The sequence below is a fragment of the Artibeus jamaicensis genome, unplaced genomic scaffold (assembly GCF_021234435.1).
Source record: "Artibeus jamaicensis isolate MK-2021 breed Jamaican fruit bat unplaced genomic scaffold, CSHL_Jam_final contig_384, whole genome shotgun sequence".
Classification (NCBI taxonomy): domain Eukaryota; kingdom Metazoa; phylum Chordata; class Mammalia; order Chiroptera; family Phyllostomidae; genus Artibeus; species Artibeus jamaicensis.
This window is the reverse complement of record NW_026521810.1, coordinates 23400067-23422884: the sequence shown is the minus strand read 5'-3', so window position 1 is coordinate 23422884 and position 22818 is coordinate 23400067. Positions and strand designations below refer to the sequence as shown.

The 22818-nt window shown below is 40.7% G+C and overlaps 1 protein-coding gene across 1 annotated transcript in view; it reads right to left on the bottom strand.

The window, feature by feature from the left end:
- The window catches only part of TACR1 (tachykinin receptor 1), a 157561-nt gene extending 136046 nt beyond the window's left edge, over positions 1-21515 (bottom strand). The window contains exon 1 of the mRNA XM_037130920.2: positions 20405-21515. Coding sequence (XP_036986815.1) covers positions 20405-20793 — 389 coding nt within the window. The 5' untranslated portion in view covers positions 20794-21515. The remainder of the gene's footprint in view (positions 1-20404) is intronic.
- Between the last annotated feature and the right edge of the window lie 1303 nt (positions 21516-22818).

Sequence of the window (22818 nt, the reverse complement as noted above, 5' to 3'; positions counted from 1 at the left end):
GAATGATACACACTGACTAAGTGTAAAGAGATGGAAAAAGATATTTCATGCAAATGGAAATTTAAAAAAAGTTGTGGTAGCATAACTTATATCTAATAAAATAGACTTTAAAACAAAGGCTATAGTAAGAGACAAAGGACACTACATACTGATAAGAGAAGCAACCCAGCAAGAGGATATAGCCCTTGTAAACATTTAGACACCAAACATGGGAGCACCTGAATCTATAAAGCAAAATCTTGATGAACATAAAGGGAGATAGTGATAGTACTATCATAAATGTAGGGGATTTTGAAACCCCATTGAAATCGGTGGGTAGATCTTCCAGACAGAAAATCGACAAGCAAACAACAGCCTTAAATGACACAATAGGTTAAGTAGCTTTAATTGATATCTTCAGAGCATTTCATCCGAAAGCAGCAGAATACACATTCTTTTCAATTACACATGGAACATTATTGAGGATAGACCACATATTAAAACACACAAAAAAGTATCAATAAATATAAGAAGATTAAAACCGTATCATGCATCATCTCTGACCATAATGGTATAAAACTAGAAGTCATCACAGAAAAAAACTCTGAAAAACACACAAAAACATGGAGGTTAAATAGCATGTTACTAAATAATGAAGTAAACCAAAAGATCAAGGAAGAAATCAAAAGATACCTTGAAGCAAGTAAAAATAAGAATATAACAACCCAAAATCTGTGGGACACAGTAAAAGCAGTCCTATGAGGGTAATTCACAGCATTACCAGCCTATCTCAAGAAACAAGAAAAATCTCAATTAAACAATTTAACCATACACTTAAGGGAATTAGAGGAATAAGAGGACTAAATGGTAATAAGAAAAATACAATAAAGATTACATTTTTAAGTAATTAAAAAAAGGAAAAACAAAGCCAAAGGTGAGTAGAAGAAAGAAAATAATAAAGATCAGAGCAGAAATAAACAAGAAATAAAAGTCTTTAAATTGTAAAAAATACCTCTTCTATTACTGTTTATCCCCCTTATACCCATTCCCCATACAGTCACCATACTGCTGTCTATGTCCATGAGTCCTTTTTCCATTTTGCTCAGTTCCTGCACCCGTAAACCCCCTACTCACAGAAATGTCAACCTGCTCTCTACAAGTCTGTCTCTATTTTGCTTGTTAGTTCAGTTTGTTCATTAGATTCCACATATGAGGGAAATCATATGGTATTTGTCTTTCTCTGACTAGCTTATTTCACTAAGCATAATGTTTTCCAGGTCCATCCATGCTGTTGTAAAGGGTAACAGTCTCTTCTTTTTTTATGGCCAGGTGGTATTCCATTATGTAAATATCCCATAGTTATTTTATGCATTCATCTACTGATGGACATTTTGGCTGCTCCATATTTTGGTGATTGTGAATAATGCTTCAATGAACATATGGGTGCTTACAGTCTTTCAAATTAGTGTTTTGGGTTTCTTCAGATAAATTCCTAGAAGTAGAATTGCTGGGTCATAAGGCAGCTCCATTTTTAATTTTTTGAGGTATCTCCATACTGCTTCCCACAGTGGCTGCACCGATGTGTATTCCTGCCAACAGTATAGAAGTGTTTCCCTTTGTCCACATCTTTGCCAACACTTGTTATTTGTTGATTTATTAATGATAGCCATTCTGACCCATGTGAGGTGATACCTCATTGTGGATTTAATTTACATTTTTCTGGTGATTAGTGACATTGAGCATCTTTTCATATGTCTATTGGCCATCTGTGTGTTCTCCTTAGATAACTATCTGTTCAGGGCCTTTGCCCATTTTTTAATTGGATCATAAGGTTTTTTGGTGTTGAATTTTATAAGTTGTTTGTACATTTTGGATATTAACCCCTTATAAGATGTATTGGCAAATAAGTTATCCCATTCTTTGGGTTATCGTTTAATTTTGTTGATGATTCCTTTGCTGTAAAGAACTTTTTAGTTTGATGTAGTTCCATCTATTTTTTCTTTTGCTTCCCTTTCCTGAGGAGATATATCAGAAAAAGATACTGCTACAAGCAATGTCTGAGATTTTACTGCCTATGTTTTCTTCTAGGATTTTTATGGTTTTGGGTCTAACATTTAAGTCTTTAATTCATTTTAACTTTATTATTCTATGTGATATAATCAGAAATCAGTTGCATTTTTATATGCCAATGATGAACTGTTAGAAAGGGAAATAAGGAAACAATCCTGTTCACAGTTGCTTCAAAAAGAATAAAATACCTAGGAGTAAGTCTAACCAAGGATGTAAAAGACCTGTACTCAGAAAATTATGAGACACTGAAGAAAGAAATGGAAGAAGATACAAATAAGTGGGAGGATAAGCATGTTCATGGATAAGAAGAATTAACATAATTAAAATGTCCATACTAGCCAAGGCAATCTATGGAGTCAATGCAATTCCTATCAAAATACCAATGATGCATTTCACAGAACTAGAACAAATAATCCAAAAATGTATATGTAACCACAAAATATCCCTAATAGTCATAGCAATTTTGAAAAGAAGAACAAAATTGGAGAAATCACACAACCTAATATCAAGCTATCCTACAAGGCCATAGTAATGAAAACCATCTGGTACTGGCATAAAAATAGACATATGGATCAATGGAACAGAACAGAGAGCCCACAAATAAACCCATGTTTATGTGGTCAATTAATATTTGACAAAGGAAGCAATAACATACAGTGGAGTAAAGACAGTCTATTAAATAAATGGTGTTGGAAAAATCAGACAGATACATGCAAAAAATAAAACTAGACCACCTTTTTACACCATATAAAAAGAATAAACTCAAAATAGATTAAAGACTTAAATCTAAGATTCAAAATCATAAAAGTCTCAAACACTTCTCTTAGTAAGATTTTCACTTGAGAAAGGGAAACAAAAGAAAAAATAAACAAGTGGGACTACACCAAACTAAAGTTTTTGCAACAAAATAAAGAGACAACTAACTGAATGGGAGAACACATTCACCAATGATATATCTGATAAGGGGCTAATATCCAAAATTTACAAATAACTTACAAAACTCAACACCAAAAAAAATCCAATTAAAAACTGGGCCAAGGACCTGAATAGACAGTTCTCCAAAGAGGACATACAGATGACCAATACACGTAAGAAAATGTGCTCAACATCACTAATTATCAGAGAAGTGCAAATTAAAACCACAATGGGGTATCACCTATCAGGATGATTATCATCAATACATCAACAAATGACAAATGTTGGTGAAGATGTGCAGAAAAGGGAATCTTTTTGCACTGATGGTGGGAATGCAGACTGGTACAGCCACTGTGGAAAACAGTATAGAGATTCCCTCCAAATTAAAAATGGAACTACTTTATGATCCAGTGATTTCACTTCTGGGAATGTATCCAAAGCAGCTTGAAACACTGATTTGAAAGAATAAATGAACCCATATGTTCATTGCAGCATTATTTACTATAGCCAAGATTTGGAAGCAGCCCTGGTCAGTAGATGAATGGATCAAAAGGCTGTTGTACATTTACACAATGGAATACTTACTATTCTGCTGTAAAAAAGAAGGAGATCTTACCATTTGCAACACAATGGATGGACCTGAAAAGCATTATGCTAAGTGAAGTGAGCCAGTCAGAGAAAGATAAATACCATATGATTTCCCTTACATGTGGATCTAATGAACAAAATAAATGAACGAAATATAAACAGACCCATAGATACAGAGAACAAAGTGATAGCTGTCAGTGAGGAGGAAGTTTGAGTGGGCTGGGTGAAAAAAAGAAAGAAATTAAGGTAAAAAAACAAACTCATGGTTGCAGACAATAGTATGGTGATTACCAGAGGGAAAGGGAAATGGGGGCAGGTAGAAAAGGATAAAGGGGAATAAATGGTGATGGAAGGAGTTTTGACTTGGGTGAGGAACACACAATACACATATAGATAGTGTCTTACAGAATTGTACACTTGAAACTATATGTTTATTAACCAATCTAACCCCAATCAATTCAATAAAACATATATTTAATTTATATTAAATTTTATTTATATATTCTTAGAGAGAAGAGAAAGAGAGGGAAAAATAGAAGAGAAATATCGATGTGAGAAAGAAGCAACTATTGGTTGCCTCTTTTATGCACCCTGACCAGGGACCGAACTTGCAACCCAGGTATGTTACCTAACCAAGGAATTACACTGACAACCTTTTATTTGCAGGACAATGCCCAGCCAACTGAGCCACACTGGTCAGGGCAAGAAAATATTATAAAAAAAATTAAAAAATGTAATATATCTTGGAAACCTTTCAATGTCTGTATAAAGAGCATCCTCATTATTTTTCTACTTAAATAGTATTCACTGTATGTGCCATACTTTTAAAACTGAATATTAAATAATACTAGCATAATAAATGCTCAATATAAATAATTAAAAAAATAATGTATTGGAAACCAGTACCTTGTATGTATAATGATTTTTTAACCCCAAATTAAAATTTATTTTTATTTCTTCAATAGTATTTACTTGCTTGCCTTATTCATATTGCTTATAGAAGGGAGAGTCTGGAAAAATTAAAACTCAATGTTTTAAAAATTAAGTTTAATTTTTACAAATTACAATGTTTAATTTTCCCTCTAAAGTTTTAATTACTGAGGTCCTTAAATAGACAGTTTTATTAATGATAGATAGGTCTTGTTAAAAGTCTTACAAAATGCATACCAAGCTGAAAAAGTCCAGCATGCTACATTTTTTTAATCAGTTAAATTTTTCCTGGATTTTGTCAAAATCTGTGTCTTCTCATGAGGATGTGTCTTTCCTGGGACAACTGAGCATTGTGGCAGAATAAAAGAGCCAGGAGTCTCCACCTCGCCTTTCAACTAGAGAGCTTCAGGGTGCTGAGAACCACTGCCATGATCTTCCCTGCTCTTCCAGGGGCTGGCTTTGCATTGATCGTTCCACAAAAGAGTGGCTATTTTTTTTTTAAAAAAGATTTTATTTACTTATCTATCTATCTATCTGTCTGCCTATTTATTTATGTATTTATGTATTTATGTATTTATGTATTTATGTATTTATTTATTTATAGAGACAGAGGAAGTGAGGGAGAAAGAGGAAGAGGCAGACATTGATTGGTTGCCTCTAGTACGCATCCCTACCAAGGACCAAACCTGCAACCCAGGCATGTACCCTGACCTGGAATCAGTTGGCAACGTTTTGCTTTGCCCAACCGAGTCCAACAAACTGAGCATGGCTGGGGTTCTTTTTCTGCATTCATATAATTGTTTGGCAAGGGTCCTAAATTGCAGGTGAAATCTGAAAACTACTGTGTAGACCTCACTTTCACTGGTTTTTCTGAACCCATAGCCTATTGTATTATTTGTTTTTTTCTTTTGCTTCATCTGAAGGGCCTGGGATAAGTCCTGTGCAGTAAGCCCTCACTTAATGGTTGTGGATAGGTTCTATGAATGCAAGCAAAATCATGTAAAATGAAACCAATCTACCACATGTTAATCGACATGATCAAGAATTAAGTGCCTATGCATCTCATCAATATTATAATCAAATGATGCTTAACAAAACAACATATTCAAATATGTGTCGTACTACTGTGTGCTAAGAAACAGAGAAAAAGTGAGGAGCAGTATCTTCCAGAAAATTGACTGGAAGAAAAACTTCTCACCAAAGCTCATTTATTTCAGCAAACAATAAGTTTTAGAAAACACTCACTCCACTTATAACCCTCAAACCAAAACTTGAAAATACCAAAAGCAAAAGTGAAATGGCAGTTACACTTTATAGCAAAAATGCAAAATGGCACTGAAATATTAGTAAGCAAATCTAGCAGTGTGCTAATAAAACAAAGGACAAGAGCAACTCCTGTTTATTCTAGGAGGTTTAGAGCCCCAAGGGGGTAGAGTCACTTGGGTGATTTGATGTTTCACAAAAAAATCTCTGCATGAGAAGTGATGCAGGAGTGGACATGTTGCTGTGATGAAGCTTCCAATCACCAGTGGCTCATAGCTGTGGCTTCTGAATCATCTGAATAGTTTCTGCAGAGGAATGTTCAAGCTTAACGCAAAATCTAATGCAAATTCGTTGCTCTACTCACTCAGTTATTTTGAATGTGAAGGCCACACAGTACATGTACTCACTCAGTGGTGTCTACTGCCCCCACTGACTAGTACAGTGAAGTCATCATTTATCACCCCTGTGCGTTCCAGTTCACTCTCCTTGGCTGCCAGGTTACATCAATGTCACACAAACAATTCTTGTTATATTAACAATAGCTGGACTTTTTCTGGATAGACTTCATACAATGTCTGCAATTCAATATGTAACTTAAAAACAAAGGTTTGATTAAAAATGTCCTGGGGTTGTGAATAGGTAATTCACACAAAAAAGTGAAATATAAAGGAATACACAAAACTATTCGATCTTACTAGTAAGAACTACAAGCATAAATAATATTTTAAATCTTTTTAAATTGGAAAAAATGTTTCTGAAATTGTTAGGAATGTGAGAGAGGAGCTCTCCTATACAGTGGGTCTGTGGATTGTGATTCATGCTGCTAAGTTCCTATAGCTTTCTGAAGACCAACTTAGCAGAATAAATCAAAGCCTTAAAATGTCCATCACTCTGAACAGACTTTTTTCCTAAGAATTTATCCAAATAATTTTGCACGTGTGCAAGTTTAGATAAAACATATAGATCACAAACTGCATTGCATTGTAGCAAGAGCTGGAAACAACTGCAAGGTTCCCGGATGAGAGATTATTCAAAGTGCAATAATTTGTAACCAGTAAGCATAATCACACAGAGCTTCAGTTACAGAAAATGTTTCATACTGTATTATGTTAGATTTTAAATTTCTTATCTTATGCATAGGGAAAAAGTCCTGTATTGAAATCATGCCTGAGAAGCGACAATAGCGGTGTGTGGACAGTGAGAGGAGGGTTGATTTTGCTTTCATTCTTCATCATCCTATTGTTTGTAAGATTCTAATTCTCCTTAATGAAAATGTAACACTTTCTAGTGTAAAAAATATATACATTAAAAAGTATCAGAAGGGAATTTGCAGTTGTGCGGATAATATTAAATGAAATGGTAAGTCATTTTTTCTGTAAAAGTAGTTTAAGTACACTTTAAATTTACACGATGTTATAATCAGATATATTCACAGTAGCTTAAGTTCATATTTAAATAAAGAGCCTAAAAGAATCTTTCCAGGACCCATCTGGACTCATCTGCTTAATCAGAATCGTAGTACTTCACATTTTTAATATTGCTATGTAAATCTATTCTTCTATTGTTTTATACACAACAGCTTTTGGATTTTGTCTGCTGCAATTTCAATTTTTCATCAGTGGCACTTATTGAAGCCACAGTATTTTCAAAATGCTGAGAAGGAGTTGGGAGAAAATGGAGCAAGAAATTTTGATTCAGGTGTCGAGAGAAAGAGAGAAACAAAAGGCCCGGACAAGGAAAAAGAAATTCAAGCTTCTAGATGAAGTGTAGGTCCAGACGGACCCTGGCAGAAAGCCCAGCTCTTGGGAAAGGCCCCAGGATTTGTAAACAGTACAAATCCATTGCCAAAGATGCTGAAGACATGAAGAATCAATCAGCCTTGACCATCTAAACAGGCCTGCCCTGCACGGCTGCCCTTCACCCCAACCTACCAGGCCCTAGAGACCGGCTGGGGTAGTGACCTAAAGTTTTTTTCTGATACGATACCCTTCCAAGCTGTACAAATATTACATATTTGTCAGAGAATTAGTGACTTACAAAGAAATATGAAGAACAGAAGCAAATTCAGCCTTGTTTCATTCATTACTCAGACACAAGTGCCCAATTCACTGGCACCTCAGGGCCGAGACAGTTCTGAGTCTGGCAGGAGAAGGTCTCCCAGCAGCAAGCTGGGTTTGTGCAGACAGCCCCTAATGCTTCCCAGCATGGTACCTTCATAGGGCCACGTTGTAAAAGCCAGACTCTGGACACCTCTGTAGTACCTAAATTCCAGGTCCCTACGGCTGTTTGTCTTGACTCTAAACTCTTCCCTGCTCAAGGAGCAGATAACTTGAATGGACACGCTGCCATTTTAAAACACAAATAAGACTTAGGAGGTAGAAGCTCATAATATCCCCACGTTAGTGTGATTTTAACCAGCTACTTTCCTGTTGGTTCAGCTCAATTTACTAAATTGGACTGGGCTGCGACGAGTACTGAGCAGTAATTTGAGATCACGCACTTGGGAAGGACCTTCATGCAGGCTTGTGCTGGTTAGAGCATTATTGGAGGGAAATGGCCAAAGAGGGATGAGGATAGTACTTCTGCCTTCCCCCCGCCCCCACATGCAGGATGTGGAAAGTGAATGTGTGGTTTTGGAGATGGTATAAAAGAAAATGATTTGATTTTTCTGGGCCATGGTATGTCCAAATGATGGGCTTTGGGTAAGGGTGTGCATCTGCACGCAGGGAAAGGATGCTGACAGCGTTTAGCACCGCGGTTTGCTGACCCACTTAGGAGGATTTGAAACTATACTCTTAGGGAGAAAGGATATTGAGACAGAAATGAATGTGAACAACGAATATAATGGCGTGTCAGGGTTTATTTGCGATCATAATCTTACTCTTAATTGAGCTCTTACTGGATGTCCAGCAATGAATCAGAAACTTTCCATCCCTTTCTGTTTCATTCTCCCCTTCAAACAATACCCTACAAGGCAAGTTTTATTATATCCCTGTTAGGAGGTGAGAAAACAGGCCAGAGAGGGTAAGTGTCTTACCTATGTTCACACAACCAGTAAGCGGCAGACCCCACTGCTGGAACCCACTACCCATTTCCTATGGCTAATTTCCACTGTCAAGGGCTAGATGTAAGGTTATAAGAGGGCATTTGCTTTTTAAAATTAAATTTATTGGAGTGACATTGGTTAATAAAATCATATAGGTTTCAGGGGTATAATTCTATTATACATCATCTGTGTATTGTGTTCACTACCCAAAGTATAGTTTCCTTCCATTGCTGTTTATTCCCCCAGTACCCTCTTTTACCTCCTCCCACCTCCCTTTCCCTCTGGTAATCAGCATACTGTCGTCTGTCTATAACGGTTAAATTTTACTCACTTTTCATTTTGCAGCTTGCATTTTGCAGAGTTTTCAGCTGGCAGTGCTCTAACTGGGCCACTGAAAACACATGACAGCTGTGGTTTGGCTCATATTCCAGCTGAGTCTTTAACATATTCACTTCCAGATCCCTCATCATTCCAGGTGGGAAGGGAAAGGAACTGGTCCATCTTTGAGAACAAATTTAAGTGATGCCCCTACTGAGGACACACCCACAAGGTTTTCTAGGTTATCATTTAACTCCTTTTTGAAGAGCCTAAACTTTTGAGCAAACTAGTATTTCGCCCTCATTGCTGTTTCCTTTTTTGTTCCTGTCATGAATTAGGGCATTTTTAAGCCCCCTCTGACTCCCCGGGACTATTTAGGAGGATACTTCAGCTGTTTGCAGGATTTTCTTTTGTTAAACATTTTCAGAATCAGACAAATCCTCTTAGGACAACATATTAATTATTCAAGAGGACCTTTCTCCACAGTAAAATAAAATTAATTAACACACAAGGTGATTATTAAAGCTTATGCTACTAATCTCCCCACATGCCACTAAATGTGCACAGGAGATTTTGGAAGATGTGTCAATTACATTTCCTGGTAGAGAGGGCAGAGGGGTAGTGTGACTGTTCAGCACCCACCCTGCATGAACTCAGTCAACTGTGGTTTGTGAAGGTGGCTGCTCCACAGTTCGGTTGAGGACACTGGGTTGAGCTGTTAGAACACAGCATTGCCCATTTTTTATTATCTGAAATCCACAGAGAAGGGAGGGAAGGTAAAGGACTCAGAACTCTTAGAGCCATGAAAAAGCCATGAGACTCTGTCCTCGTAGGGGAAACCCAGCTGATCTGAAGAAAGAACACCTTATGACCCAGTTGGAGAATTCAAAGGTGCCAGGTGGTTCCAGGCTCCGACAAGACAGGCCCCGCTGCTGAAGACTTCACGCCAAGGAAACACAAGCTGCTGTGTAGACTTTGTATCTAGGGGGCACATGGAGCCTTTGGGCACATAGTTGAAACATGCTGAGATCCTGGAGTTGTCAAAACCAACAGGCACTACCCCTCCATTTTTGATAATTCAAGTGAAGAAAGGAGGATACACAGAAAAACTCTGGTATGTATTTTTCCTGACCTCAAAGTCTGATAAAATGATCTGAAGGATCCAGGACAGGTGGTGTTTTGCAGTGGAGGAGTGGGGCACTTTATCCATGTCCATGATCAAGTCTGACACGGAGGATGATAAGAAGGTAAAATGTAAGAGGGTACAGTGTGTAGCTAGATGGAGGCAAATGAGGGGTGGGGCCGGGCTCTGCATGATGCTGTCTGTGCAATTCAAATGATAAAATGTTAAGATAAGAAGTGGAAAAGGGTAAAACTTGAAGGAAGCCAAGGAGATACAGAGCACATTAGGAGGACTTGATTCCAATGGCCAGGGGTGGGTGGGTCCCGTGGGTGCTGAGCAAGCAGAGCACCATCATTGGGTGGTAGCTCTGGGCAAGGCCCCTGAAGGCACACCTGGACTGGCACCTCCCACTCAACCCTGATTATAGAACTTCAGTGGCCCCTTCTGGAGATGGTTCTGCCACCTATTGCTTGTGTAACTCTGCAACTCTGGGAAGAGATTTTTTTAAAAGTAAATAGATAGTGAAGAGATGGTACTTCCATGTGTGAAATGTATGTATAGCAGTGAGTTTTACGATGGGTATATGTTATGTTGTGTATGATTTGTGTTTAATCTGTTGGAAATGAAAATCTGATATATTAGATAATTGGATACCTAAATTTGTAGTTTTGATTGAAATACTTAGGAGGATTTAATGAATTAATTTTGCAGTCAGTGTTTAGGTGCTCATGAGAACCTCATTTACTAAGCCTGTGGATTAATTCCTAGGAGGTTGAAATGTTTTAAGAGAAGTCGATATGCTATATTTAGAGGTTTTGATTTATTAGATTTAACAGAACTATGTAAGTCTGGAGGAAAGTAAGTGGAATTCTTCTCCTCCACTGTAAGTTCTTCTATTTATAAGTCATCCTGTTAGAGATTAGAAGTTTTAAAAAAAAACAGATGCATTACATTTATTATTATTATTGAAGATTTTAGGGGGATTTATATAATCAAGTTTATGAGCACTATTTATACTTTCAAGATTATTTGATTTGATAGGTTTACAAAAATTTGTGACTAATTAGAAATATGTAAGATCATTTGATTGAGTTTGAAAATGTTCAAATATTTAGAAGTTAGATCTCCATCTCAGGTTTAAGAGCTAATTGGGCATTGGTCAAAGGATATGAGAAAGTGAATGTTTGACACTTGAACATGAACAAACCAGATTAATAGGGAAATGCCCACAACTTACAAGATGTATTCAAAGGTGAAAGAAACAGTTCTAACAAATTGAATATCAACTAAAACACATGCAGCTGTAAGAGTTTTCTGCTATGGCCAAGTTCTCCTTCAGATATTAAACATGCAAATGGTGCTTCGCTGTGACGGCGGTGACTTTGGGACACACAGGATGTGGAAAGTGAATGTGTGGTTTTGGAGATGGTATAAAAGAAAATAATTTGATTTTTCCGGGCCATGGTATGTCCAAATGATGGGCTTCGGGTAAGGGTGTGCATCTGCACAGGGGAAGGATGCTAACAGCATTTAGCACCGTGGTTTGCCAACCCGCTTAGGAGGATTTGAAACTATACTCTTAGGATATAAGTGTTTTATCCTGTTGCTGCTGTACTGGACCCCCAGGGAATGCTGAGACAGGATGTGAATATAATGGTGTGTCAGGGTTTATTAGTGATCATATCTTTAATCTTAATTGAGCTCCTACTGAATGTCAAGCAATGAATCAGGAACTTTCCAAACCTTTCAGTTTCCTGTTCCCCTTCAAACAATACCCTACAGGGCAAGTTTTATTATATCCTTGTTACCATGTGAAAAAACTGATACCCTGAGAGGTTAAGTTTCTGGCCTATGTTCACATAGCTAGTAAGTGACAGAACCACTTCTGGAACCCACTGCCTGTGCTCTTTCCTCTGCTAAAGTCCATCGTCAAAGGCTAGATACCAGGTTAGTAAAGGGCACTCTTACACAGAGGACATGAAAGGCACTCCACGGAGTAGGCACTCCAACTATTAAATGTAGTGATAAAGCTGAATTGGAATGTAGATCCAGTAAAGAATTATGTAAGGGAAGGACAAGGAATCAGGCTCTGGGCTGCTTAGACAAATTTCCTAGAGCAGTTCATATGCTGCATTAATTCTCATGCTGAGACTTATGTCTCAAGGATATCACTAAAGCATCTATTCATCCCCGAGGTTCTTCACTCATAGATCCTCATGTTTCCCCTTCAAACAAGGTGGAATCACAGCCTCTTAAGGTGGCAAGAGGGCAGGCTTGGGTGATGTAAGCCAGTTCCCCAGTATGTCCTCCAGGTGTATGACATGCTCACTCTGCTTGGGTTTCCTGTGTCTAACATTATCATATGGTAAGAACTAGGTGTTCAGATAATTACTGTGGAAATAGGACTTATAGGGCTGGGTGGTGAGTAGGATTTTGTTGGTCCTGCCTCAGGAAGGACAAGTAAAGCAGAAAGCACACTTCCTATGGCTAGCTGGGTGTTGGAGAAAAAGCCAGGGAATGACAACAGTTGAGCCAGAAAAGGGTCCATGAAATGTCTCAGTTTCCAGCTTGCCTGCAGAGAGTGCAGTAAGGTGGGAATGGTCAATCCCTCCCCAGTCAGAGGAATTCCCCTGGGGTGTAATGCCTGTTAGGAGCAGGATGTGCTTCAGGAATCCAGTGGGGCCCAGTCAAGTGGAAGAGGCGAGTGTGAATTAGAATATGTCATTTTTCTAGAGCAGAGTTTCTGAACTAAAAGTATTCTATATTGTAGCAAAACCCCATGGTAGTCTTAAATTTGGCCCAATAATTTTCTTTTGATTCAAGGCCTAGTATCATAGGTGTGCTTGGTGGTCTGCCTGATTCATTGGTTCTGGTTTTCAGATTTTGGTTGATATGTATGGGAGAGAGGTAAACCAATTCAATACCCTGCACACATTTTAAAGAGTACCTACTCTGAGTCAGGCAACTGAGTAGCTTTTGGGAACAGAAAACTAAATAAAGCATTCTTGTTTTCATGGTGCTTGCAACCTAGTAGGCAGGGAGGTGTGGAAGAGTCCAACAAGTTATAGACAGGTACAACCTCAATGGATAAGTGACATGGGAAGAGAGAAGAAGGTACCTCATCTAGACTTGCAGAGTAAGGTCAGATTCTTAGTGGAGATGGCACTTGAGCCAAATCTAGGAGGACAAGTCACTAGGTAGAATGCCAGCCCTACAGCAGGCTGAGCTAGACATAGTAGAGGTTATAGGGTACTGCGCAGTTTGCAGTGCTAGTTCACCTCTCAGTTAACCATTAACAAATGAGAACAGCCGGTAGAGACAAACAAGGATGGAAAGATGAGGAAACCAGGGACAGTTAACCAGGGATGGAGAAGTTTCTGGGAGGGTGTATCAGAAAGATGGCCACACAGAAATCTTTTTAGGAGCAGCCAAAATCAGAGGCAGATTTCAGTTCAACAAAAAGAATACTCTCCCGTGCCTGAAAGATTGTAATATTTTAATAACAAAAAAGGATACTTTTATAATGACTCAAGACTGAGTAAATTTAACAAATGAGTCAAATTGAGAAAAATATTTCAGCAGAATTTGACATTCTTACAGTGGCCCTGTCTAGGTTGTGGGGGTTGAATTTAGATTTGTGTGGAAAATTGTGAAGAGGGTTTCTAATGTCCTCTCTGCACATTATATCACTTTTCTGCCTTCAGTGACAGCTTTCCTTTAATGATACAGCATCCAAAGCCACTTTAAGTAGGATATGTAGGCAGCTGTCTAAGGCACATGAAAGCAAATTTTTCAGGTCTCCGAACTACAAGGGAGTGGAGACCGGGAGGTCAGTGTTAAAAGAAATTGTGTCCAATAGTCTTTCAAAAGTAGAAAGAGAATCCCTATTGGTATTGAGGATTAGATGAATCAATGGATTGGAGAGAATGCAAAAAAGTAAGATGTTATTATCAGTTTTATTAACATGAAATCTTCTGTCTAGTTTCTAAGTGAAAAACACTAGCAAATCATTGTAAGTCCAATCCAGTGTCTTTGAAGTGAGTTTAGAAAACTGCCTAAAACTCCACATTGTTTTCTGTACTTTGATGTTTCTTTCCTCCCCTCTGCCTCCTCCTCTTCTCCTCACTTTTCCTTATTTTACCAGTAAGTCTGTCCTATATTCCCAAAGGTAGTGCTCTGCTCAGTCTCCAAGCTCCCACGGCATGGTATTAATTGCATTAAGTTATAATGATGTTCGTGGCTTTGTCAATCCCCAAAGGCTGATGGCCCAAGGCAAAGGAAGTGTTTTACAGCCTCAACATCTGGCACATTGCAGGTGTTCAGTAACAGTTTGATGATAGACGAGGAAGAGCCATTGCCTTCACTGCCATCTATTTTATCCCATCCTTTTATATTTTGCTGGCACTATCTCTCACTGGTCACCAATGTTCTTTGTCAAATTCAGTGTCACCATCTTTGAATTCTAATGAGTAATGAATACAATCAACCACAAATCACTGCTCTTAACCTTTGTCACTCCACAGATCCTAATTTCTCCACTACATCTTTATTTGTTTTTTATTCTTTTTCACCACTCCTGTTACCTGCTAGGATATTCCTGTGAATCTTTAGCCTCTTCTCTGGAAATATGTACGTAGATGAAAGTGCTGTTCTCTACTTCCCAAACGCTAATAGTTTGGAGGACTCCTAAATCTACATTTTGTTGCCTGGCTTCTCATTCTCTAACCCCATCTCTCAAGTTATGTGTTGTGCATTTCTATTACATTTTCACATCAACTCCAGCAAAAAGTGTATTCATTTTCTTCCCACAAATGCTTCCATTCATCCCCCAATTAACTTGTGAATTTACTACAATTGAGTCAGCCTGTCATTCTCTCCAAACCCTCTGCAACTTTTTACCTCCACACTTGTGTTATACAGCTTTTTCTGCCTGTAACATCACCTTTCTCACTCTCTCTAAATGTCTTATGTACTTTTCAAAGCCCAACTCAATTGCCATGGTTTGAGGTCTTTCTTAATCGTCACTGCTGGACGTGACTTCCTCCTCTCCTTTCCTGTAGAATTTGAAGGTACAACACATATAAAATACACTGCCTGGCACCTTATATTGTAGTTAACTCTCAATCAGTCCTTATTTGCCCCAATATGTAGAATAATTCCTTTGAAGAAGGACATGAGCCCAGAGTTGGAAAACATCATACCTGGTCGCATTATCCTTTGATGGACTGAAGATCTTTATCCAAGTTTAACAGTGAGTGTTTCTCCATTCTGTCATTTGCTAACAACAATAATGATAATGATAATAATAATAATAATAATAATAATAGTTAAGAAGTCTTATATACCTATTATGTGATTTCACATTGAAAATGAGTCTTTATTTCCCCATAATCTTTTGCTTCTGGCAGCTTAAAACAAACAAACAAACAAACAAACAAACAAAAGAATGAAGGGCCTTGAGCATTCAGGACACTGGGGGCTCCAGTGAGCAGAGAGAGGATGTGGCAAGTGCACTGGGGCAGCTTCAGGGGGTAGGTGAGCATTGAACTTCTCCAGACAAGGTCCTGAAGCCTAAATGACCCATCCAAGATGGAACAAACTTGAGTTTGATCCACATCAACCCAGACATCCAAGATTCCTGATTTGAAAAGACAGGGGCAATTGGAGTGGCCAAGCTCCCGGGGAAAGACGATTCTCTGCATCACAGGGTTGTTTTGTCATGGGTTATAAGGTCCACCTAAATCAGTGCAAAGGATCCTAGAATCTAAGTCTGGCCCCTGGGTGGGTGGGGTGAGGGGGAGTGTCCTGGATTATACAATGGAATCCAAGTCTAGTCAACAAGTTAAAGTTCAAGGGTAGAATTCAGGGTGAGTAAAGACCTGGGAAAAAGTCTACTTAAACTTGTAGCTGCATATGACTGGGGCAGAGTGGGGTAGACATCAAGGATCAGTGAACAGAGGGTTTTTTTGTTGTTATTTATGTATCTCTTTGCTCTTGGTTCCTGTTTTACTCTCTCAGAGAGTTCATTCCTTCTTTTGCCTTCACCATTACCCCTGTCTAAGCAACTATATTTTTGGTCCTGACTACATTACATATTGTCCAGAGACCATCATCATTTGAATGTTTCCTTTCACTCAAACACAACATATCCAGAACCAGTCAGAGTAATGAGCAACCTTTCCCTCTCATTTCACAGTTGTGGCCTTAGGGATTGGTCCTCCCCTCTCTTCTTGATACTGCCCCACAATACTAGAACCTGCTGCTATTGCCAGCTCCTGCAAAATGGACGTGTGACCTCTCAGTGTCCCCGGACTTCTAATTTCATGGAACATCTCACACACCCTTTGGTTTTTACAATAGGAAAAAATTTAAATTTTATTTTAAGTGGGAAAATTAAAGAGTTTCAAAAAGTAAGATTCTTGGAGTTTTTAGATTCTAATTAGAGGTAGACTTAATCTTATTTAGGTGTATTTGTCTTTGCAGCTTTTTCATTCTAGGTAACCATGACTCTCAATAAATAAGTATTCTTATGAAGGGGATGTTTCTCTGTCTCTGCTCTCTCTGAATCTCTCTGTCTCTCTGTTTTTCTCTCTCTTTCTCCATCTTAGGAAAGATTATAGGAAAAATTTACATTAGTACTAAAATCTGCCGCTAATTTTTTTTCTGTGCATGCATTTTGGTTCTGGAAGAAAATTTGGCAAAGTTTATCAGGACAGTTTGACCCAGGGATTCCATTTCAACGAGATTCTTCTAAAGAAAGAACAAGGGATGTTCTCAAAGATTTATATCCAGGATATTCACTTCAAAGTTATTTGTAATCATTACAAATGGAAACAATTCACATTTAAAAATAGAGAAATACTAAGGTAAATGATTATAGCCATGAAATATAATGCATCCATTAAAATCCTATTTTAAGACTATTTCATGTCTTAAAGTTAAGGAACAAAAGAAGAAGTAAAAATAAAAAGCAACTATTGAAACTGTTTTTACTATGGTCCCAAATTTATCCTTAAAGGTGTAAATGACTGTGTGTGGCGTAAGTAACAAAAGAAGTAAGCATAAGCTGGCATTCCAGGGTTCTAATTGGTTGTCTGTCTGAGTGGGACTGTAGACAAGTTTTACATTTTTTAAATCATTGTATGCATTTGCCAAATGTTTTCCTAGAGATATATATTATTTTATTCATTCATTCACTTACTCAATAAACACAGTACTGGTGAGGTGCCCAGTACTCTGCTTTGTGCTGAGGAGATAATGTAAACCAGACAGAACAGACATGTTCTTTGCTTTGCTAAGAGTTTATAATCCGCTAAAATTAAAAGGAAAAGTTTATTTTTTAATTCATTTCATTTGACCCAGTAATTCCACTGCTAGGAATCTATCCTAAGAAAATAAGCAAGAAAAACAAAATTATCATACAGAAATGTATACTAGTGCATTACTCATAATAGCAAAAAATCTAGAAGCAACCTAAATACCCAACAGCAGGGAGATACCTAAAGTAATAATAGTGCATTCATATAATAGAATAATAGAAAGCTGTTAAGATTATGTTATGGAAGACTTTTTAATAACAAGGGAAAATGTTGTTAATATTTTCTGTTAATATCAATAGAAAAAAATAATTTACAAAATTATATAGAATCTGACCTTAGGTATATAGTGTAATAGTCATGAGAGAAATTCACATGTTAACAAACATTACTTTTGCCCAGGAAAGTAATGGTTGATTTGTATTTTGGGGTCTATGCTCTTCATACTTGCCCAGTTTTCTGCAATGAACAAGGTTTAATTTTATTATCAGAAAAACCAGGTGGCTTTCATTACTTAAGACTTGATTCAAGGGTTATCTGTGAAAGATTCAAGAAACATACAAAAAGTAGCTTCGCATTTTCTCACAGCCTGCATTGGCGTGGTGGGGGAGGGAGAGATCATTCATATGGAGTGAGTTTAGGGCCCCTTCTATTCTAAAACTGGACAGAATGGATGACCACAAAGGCAGGGGAGCTACATCCCTCAGAGGGCCTGAGGGGATTAATTCACTTTGTGCTCAAAAGGTGAGCGAGGGAAAATAGAAGAACACTGGGAGGAGTTGGAGACACAGTCCTGACACCTAATCCCTGACCCTACCTTGAACTCAAACCTGAGTATGTCATTAATAGCATCCCTGACTGTATCTGTACATTAGGGATATGGGGACATTTCTTGGTGCTGTCATTTCCCTCAGCTTTGGCACTAGAAATTCTCTGACTTCACTGAGCAGAGTTCACACAGGGGCAAGGTCTGTCTATGGTTTGCCTTGGATAAAAACAGTGGAGCTTGAGATGCCAGCATCAGGGCAGCTCCCTGTCCAACCCCTGTGAAGACTTTGAGCCTGCCTCTTGCCTGCCCTTAACCTAAGTTCAAGGGTAAAGATCAGGGTTGTGGAACATGTCATTTCTGTAGAAGCCAGAGCAGAAGAGCTGTTGACTGCTGCTCATACTGACTGACTGACAGGTCTCTTGAGCTCACACAAGGTCCCAACGCAGTAAAAACACCAACTTTCCTTCTAATTTAGGATCGTCAAGATAGCATGTGTAAGGTACCAGTTTTCACTGCACCTATATTCAATTACGTATCAAGCTTCAGGTTTTCTAAGTTTAAAGGGGCTGCTGTGAGATAAAGGGGTAAGTCAGTTCAGGAAGATTTACAAGTGTACCTCATGTTCAGCAAACTGCATATCTGAAAACCAGCATAGCATAAAAGATAACTTTACTAAATAATTCACTTCACTACCACTTTGAGAAATTTAAAATTGCTCCTTCCACATTTAAAATATAATGGATTCACCATAAGTTGCCTTACACACAACATATCAAGCAAATAAGAGCTGAATAAAGGGAGGGGTATGTGGAACTAAGAAATCAGTATTTGGACACCAATGCAAAGGAAATAGCCTTCTCTGATCTTAGAAGTGTTTATTCACAATAGAAACTGAAAAAGACCTCAAATCAACTGCAAATCATAAACTATCTTTATACAAAAGGGTTTAGTAGTTTGGGAATTTTTTTGAAGTTTTTCTCCTAGCTCCTGTTTTTGAGTTTCTCACACTCATTTATCTCAGCAAGGCCATCAAAGAACCCATTTTGAAATCACAGTGGCAGGTGTTTTAAACCTACCTCCACATCCCCTGTAAACATTTAACACTGATGCGCACACAGATATACACATGAGATACCTACCTAGGACCCGCACAAAAGCTCAGTACGAATAGAGCTGTGCTGTAATAATCAACTTTCCATCATGCCACCTGAGGGGCCATCCATTCCAGAGTGCCACCCCTCCTCCGCCGTGTTTGAAAATTCCATTCAGTCAGTTACTGAAACCCTAACCTGTTGGTTACAGGAAGGAAAGAGTTCTCAACTGCCTTTGCTGAGCACGTTTCTCTGTGGATCCAGACAGGCCAAAAACACTGATCTCATGTTACAAGGGAGACTTAGAAACACTCCTGGGTAAGCTCCTATCTACGGAATGCCTTAAGAGCAGTGTAGCTGCCTCTCATTCATGACAGAGAACTTCTAGCAGTGTAGAGGAAGCTGAATTAGAATTCCGAGCATTTCTGGTTCTAGTAAAATAAATGCTCTTCACATCCAAAGAATATTAGAACATTGAGGTAGGAGCAGCAAGTTCCTGAGTAGTCAGGAGAAAGGGAAAAATGATCAATTCTGGCTAGGCATATCTAACACTGCAAGGCACCAAGAGGCTGCCCCACAGAAGTAGGCCCCAGGGGTTTACAAATCCCAGGCAGGAAGCCACACCTCCACCAAGCCCTGGGCATACTACTCAGGCTTTCAGGGCAAAGAAAAGAAATACAAGGAAAGAAGCAGGGGTGGGAAGAAAAATGCCTGGGAGATGAGGAGTGAAGGGATGAAGAAAAGAGGGTTAAATGGAAAAAAAAAAAAGGGTGGGTGGGGGGTGTAAAAAGGAAGGGGGACTGGTGATGGGTGAAAAGAGAAAAAAGGGAAAGAGGAAATAGAGTAGAAAATGATAAGACAGTCTCACGGTCAACACCTGGCTGTCAGTAAAAATCCCTTCACCTTGAACTAGGCACAACCCAACCACCCAGCCCCAGAACAAAGCCATGGTCCTCCGTGGACATTTTCTCCCTTTTCCACAAAGGGCAAGCTCACCTATCCAAGGCCACGGCTGTCATGGAGTAGATACTGGCAAAGACTGCCGCGATAGGGAAGAAGTTGTGGAACTTGCAGTAGAACAGGCCGTAGTACCACTCGTTGTGGACAGCATAGGTGAAGTTCACCACTGTGTTGAACGCAGCCATAGAGGCCTCTGCGAAGGCCAAGTTCACCAGGAAATAATTGGTGACTGTCCTCATTCTCTTGTGAGCCAAGATGATCCACATTACCACCACATTGCCCACCACGGAGGTCACCACGATGGCCGTGTAGGCAGCTGCCCAAAGGACAATTTGCCAGGCAGGCTGCACGAACTGGTTGGGCTCCGAGGTGTTGGTAGAGATGTTTGGGAAGAGGTCTGAGTCTACTGGGAGGACGTTATCCATTCCTCGGTTAAGTGGTTAAACCGTGCTCTCTGTACACGCACCCACTTTGCAACAGGATCCCGAGGCCAGCGCCTGGAGTCAGGGTCCTGCTTAACCCAGACAGAAGGGCTACAGGCTCTTTCGGGCAGAACTCTTCCTCGCCAGCAGAAGGCTCGGCGCCCTAAAAATGAACGCTTGTCTGTCCCTGGTGCCACTGAATGCGTCCACATTCAAGCTTCAGGAAGCATTTGAGTTCAGAAATCTGGAGACGGTCTATCTTCTGCGTTGGGCTGAAAATGGAAAAGAAATTCCGTGGGTCACGGTTCCGAGAAGCAGGAGACCCCGGCCTTTCAGCACCTGCTGCTGCTTACAACTCCTACTCCCCTTCCTGCAGCGGGGAAGGCAAAACGCTCCGTGCTTCGTGAGGACTTGGGGGCACACAGGGTGCTCGTCAGAGCGCGACTCATAAAAGTTCTAGGTCTGTGGCCGGCATTCCGGAGCTCCGTGCCTATCTGGGAATTTTTCCTTTGCTTTCGCTGTCGCCCCTGCCGCCGCCACCTCTTGCAGCTTCGCAGGCGCCTCTTGGCTTGGGTCCTGCTAGGATTGGGAGTTAGCAGAAGAACCTCCGCAGACCGCGCGTGAGGGTTATAAAGCCCGGCAGAAATGTTTTACCAGGAGGGGGGAGTACCTGGGCTGCGTACTCGCCAGTCCGGGTGCGCTGCAGCTTCATCAGCTGTTGCCAGCTGTCTCACTCTAGCGTCGCAGCCACCACGCCTTTTGCAGCTCCCTGTACCTGCTGCGGGAGCCTGCCAGTCGGACGCGTCACGCACTCCGCCAGGGGGCGCTAGGCAACCTTGGAGTAATTGCGCCAGCTGGGGTCTGCAGCTGGAGCCGAGGAGGGAAAGGAAGGGATTGAGAATGAGCGGTAGTGAGGCACACCGAACTTCAGGGAGGGCAGGGCAGAGTGCTGCGACAGCTTTGCAGAGGCACCTGCCTGTGGCTGGGGACTAGGGCAAGTGTGGGGGCGACCTGCCAGCGCTGCGCTGCGGCAGTGCTCCAGCCTGCGCTCCAGCGGGAGTGCACGGCGCTCTGGGTCTGGCGACTGTGGAGAAGCAAGAGGGGAGGACATCTGGTTTCCGGAAACCGGAAAATAACTTTGCTGAGGTCGTGTTTAGGAAACTCCTCCAAAATGCCTAGTTCCTTTCCCTGGCGGGCCGATTCCCCTGGGAAGCAGGGATAAGCTCTACGCCTTGGGAACACCCTCCCTAACCTCTTTGGTAGCTTGACTCCTTGCTCCATGAAAAACTCCAGCTGTGCTCTTCGGATGAGCTGCCCACACAGACAACGGGGACGGGCACGGGGACGGGGACGGGGACGGGGTTGCGTTCCCTGTGAAGCTTGGTGAGCGGAGAAGCCACCCACCGGCAGTGTGTTGCCCAGCGCGCGGCTCGCTCTGGGCTCTCCGCCAGCGCCCACTGCAGCCTCGCGTTCGCCGCCCGGGGACCTGGCAGCCTCTGCCTCCAGGCCGCCGGGTGCAGACCAGGCGGGGACCTGCGTGGCATGGTGGTGGTGTAGCGGCGGGACTCTTCCACCTCCCAGCTCCCAGGTTTGCGTAGAGACTAGAGGGCAGTTCTGCCCGCCTTTTCCGTACCCGCCCTCCCATCCCCAGCTCCTGCCACCCTCACCACCCCTCCCTAGGCTTCGAAGCCTAGCCTCCCAGTCCAAGGCCATTTTGAACAACTGAGCTGGTACTGGGCCCTGGAAGGAGGTGGGAAGGGCTCGCCAGTCGGTGCGAACCGTTTTGGAGAAGCCGAGATGGGCTGAGGTTAGGAGAGAGTTCCAGCCACAGTGCCAGATAAGCAGTTCTGTGGGGACTCGAACCTTCGGAGCCTTTCTGGGAGCCATATAACGTTCTGCCCGCGATCCACCCTTCACTGTGGGGACTCCGAACTGTGGGACGCGGGCAGGAGGCTCGGGTCGACGAAAGCCCACACTATCTTCGGAGCCGCGTTTTGCGCGCCTCTCAAGCTAGTGCGTAAAGTATGT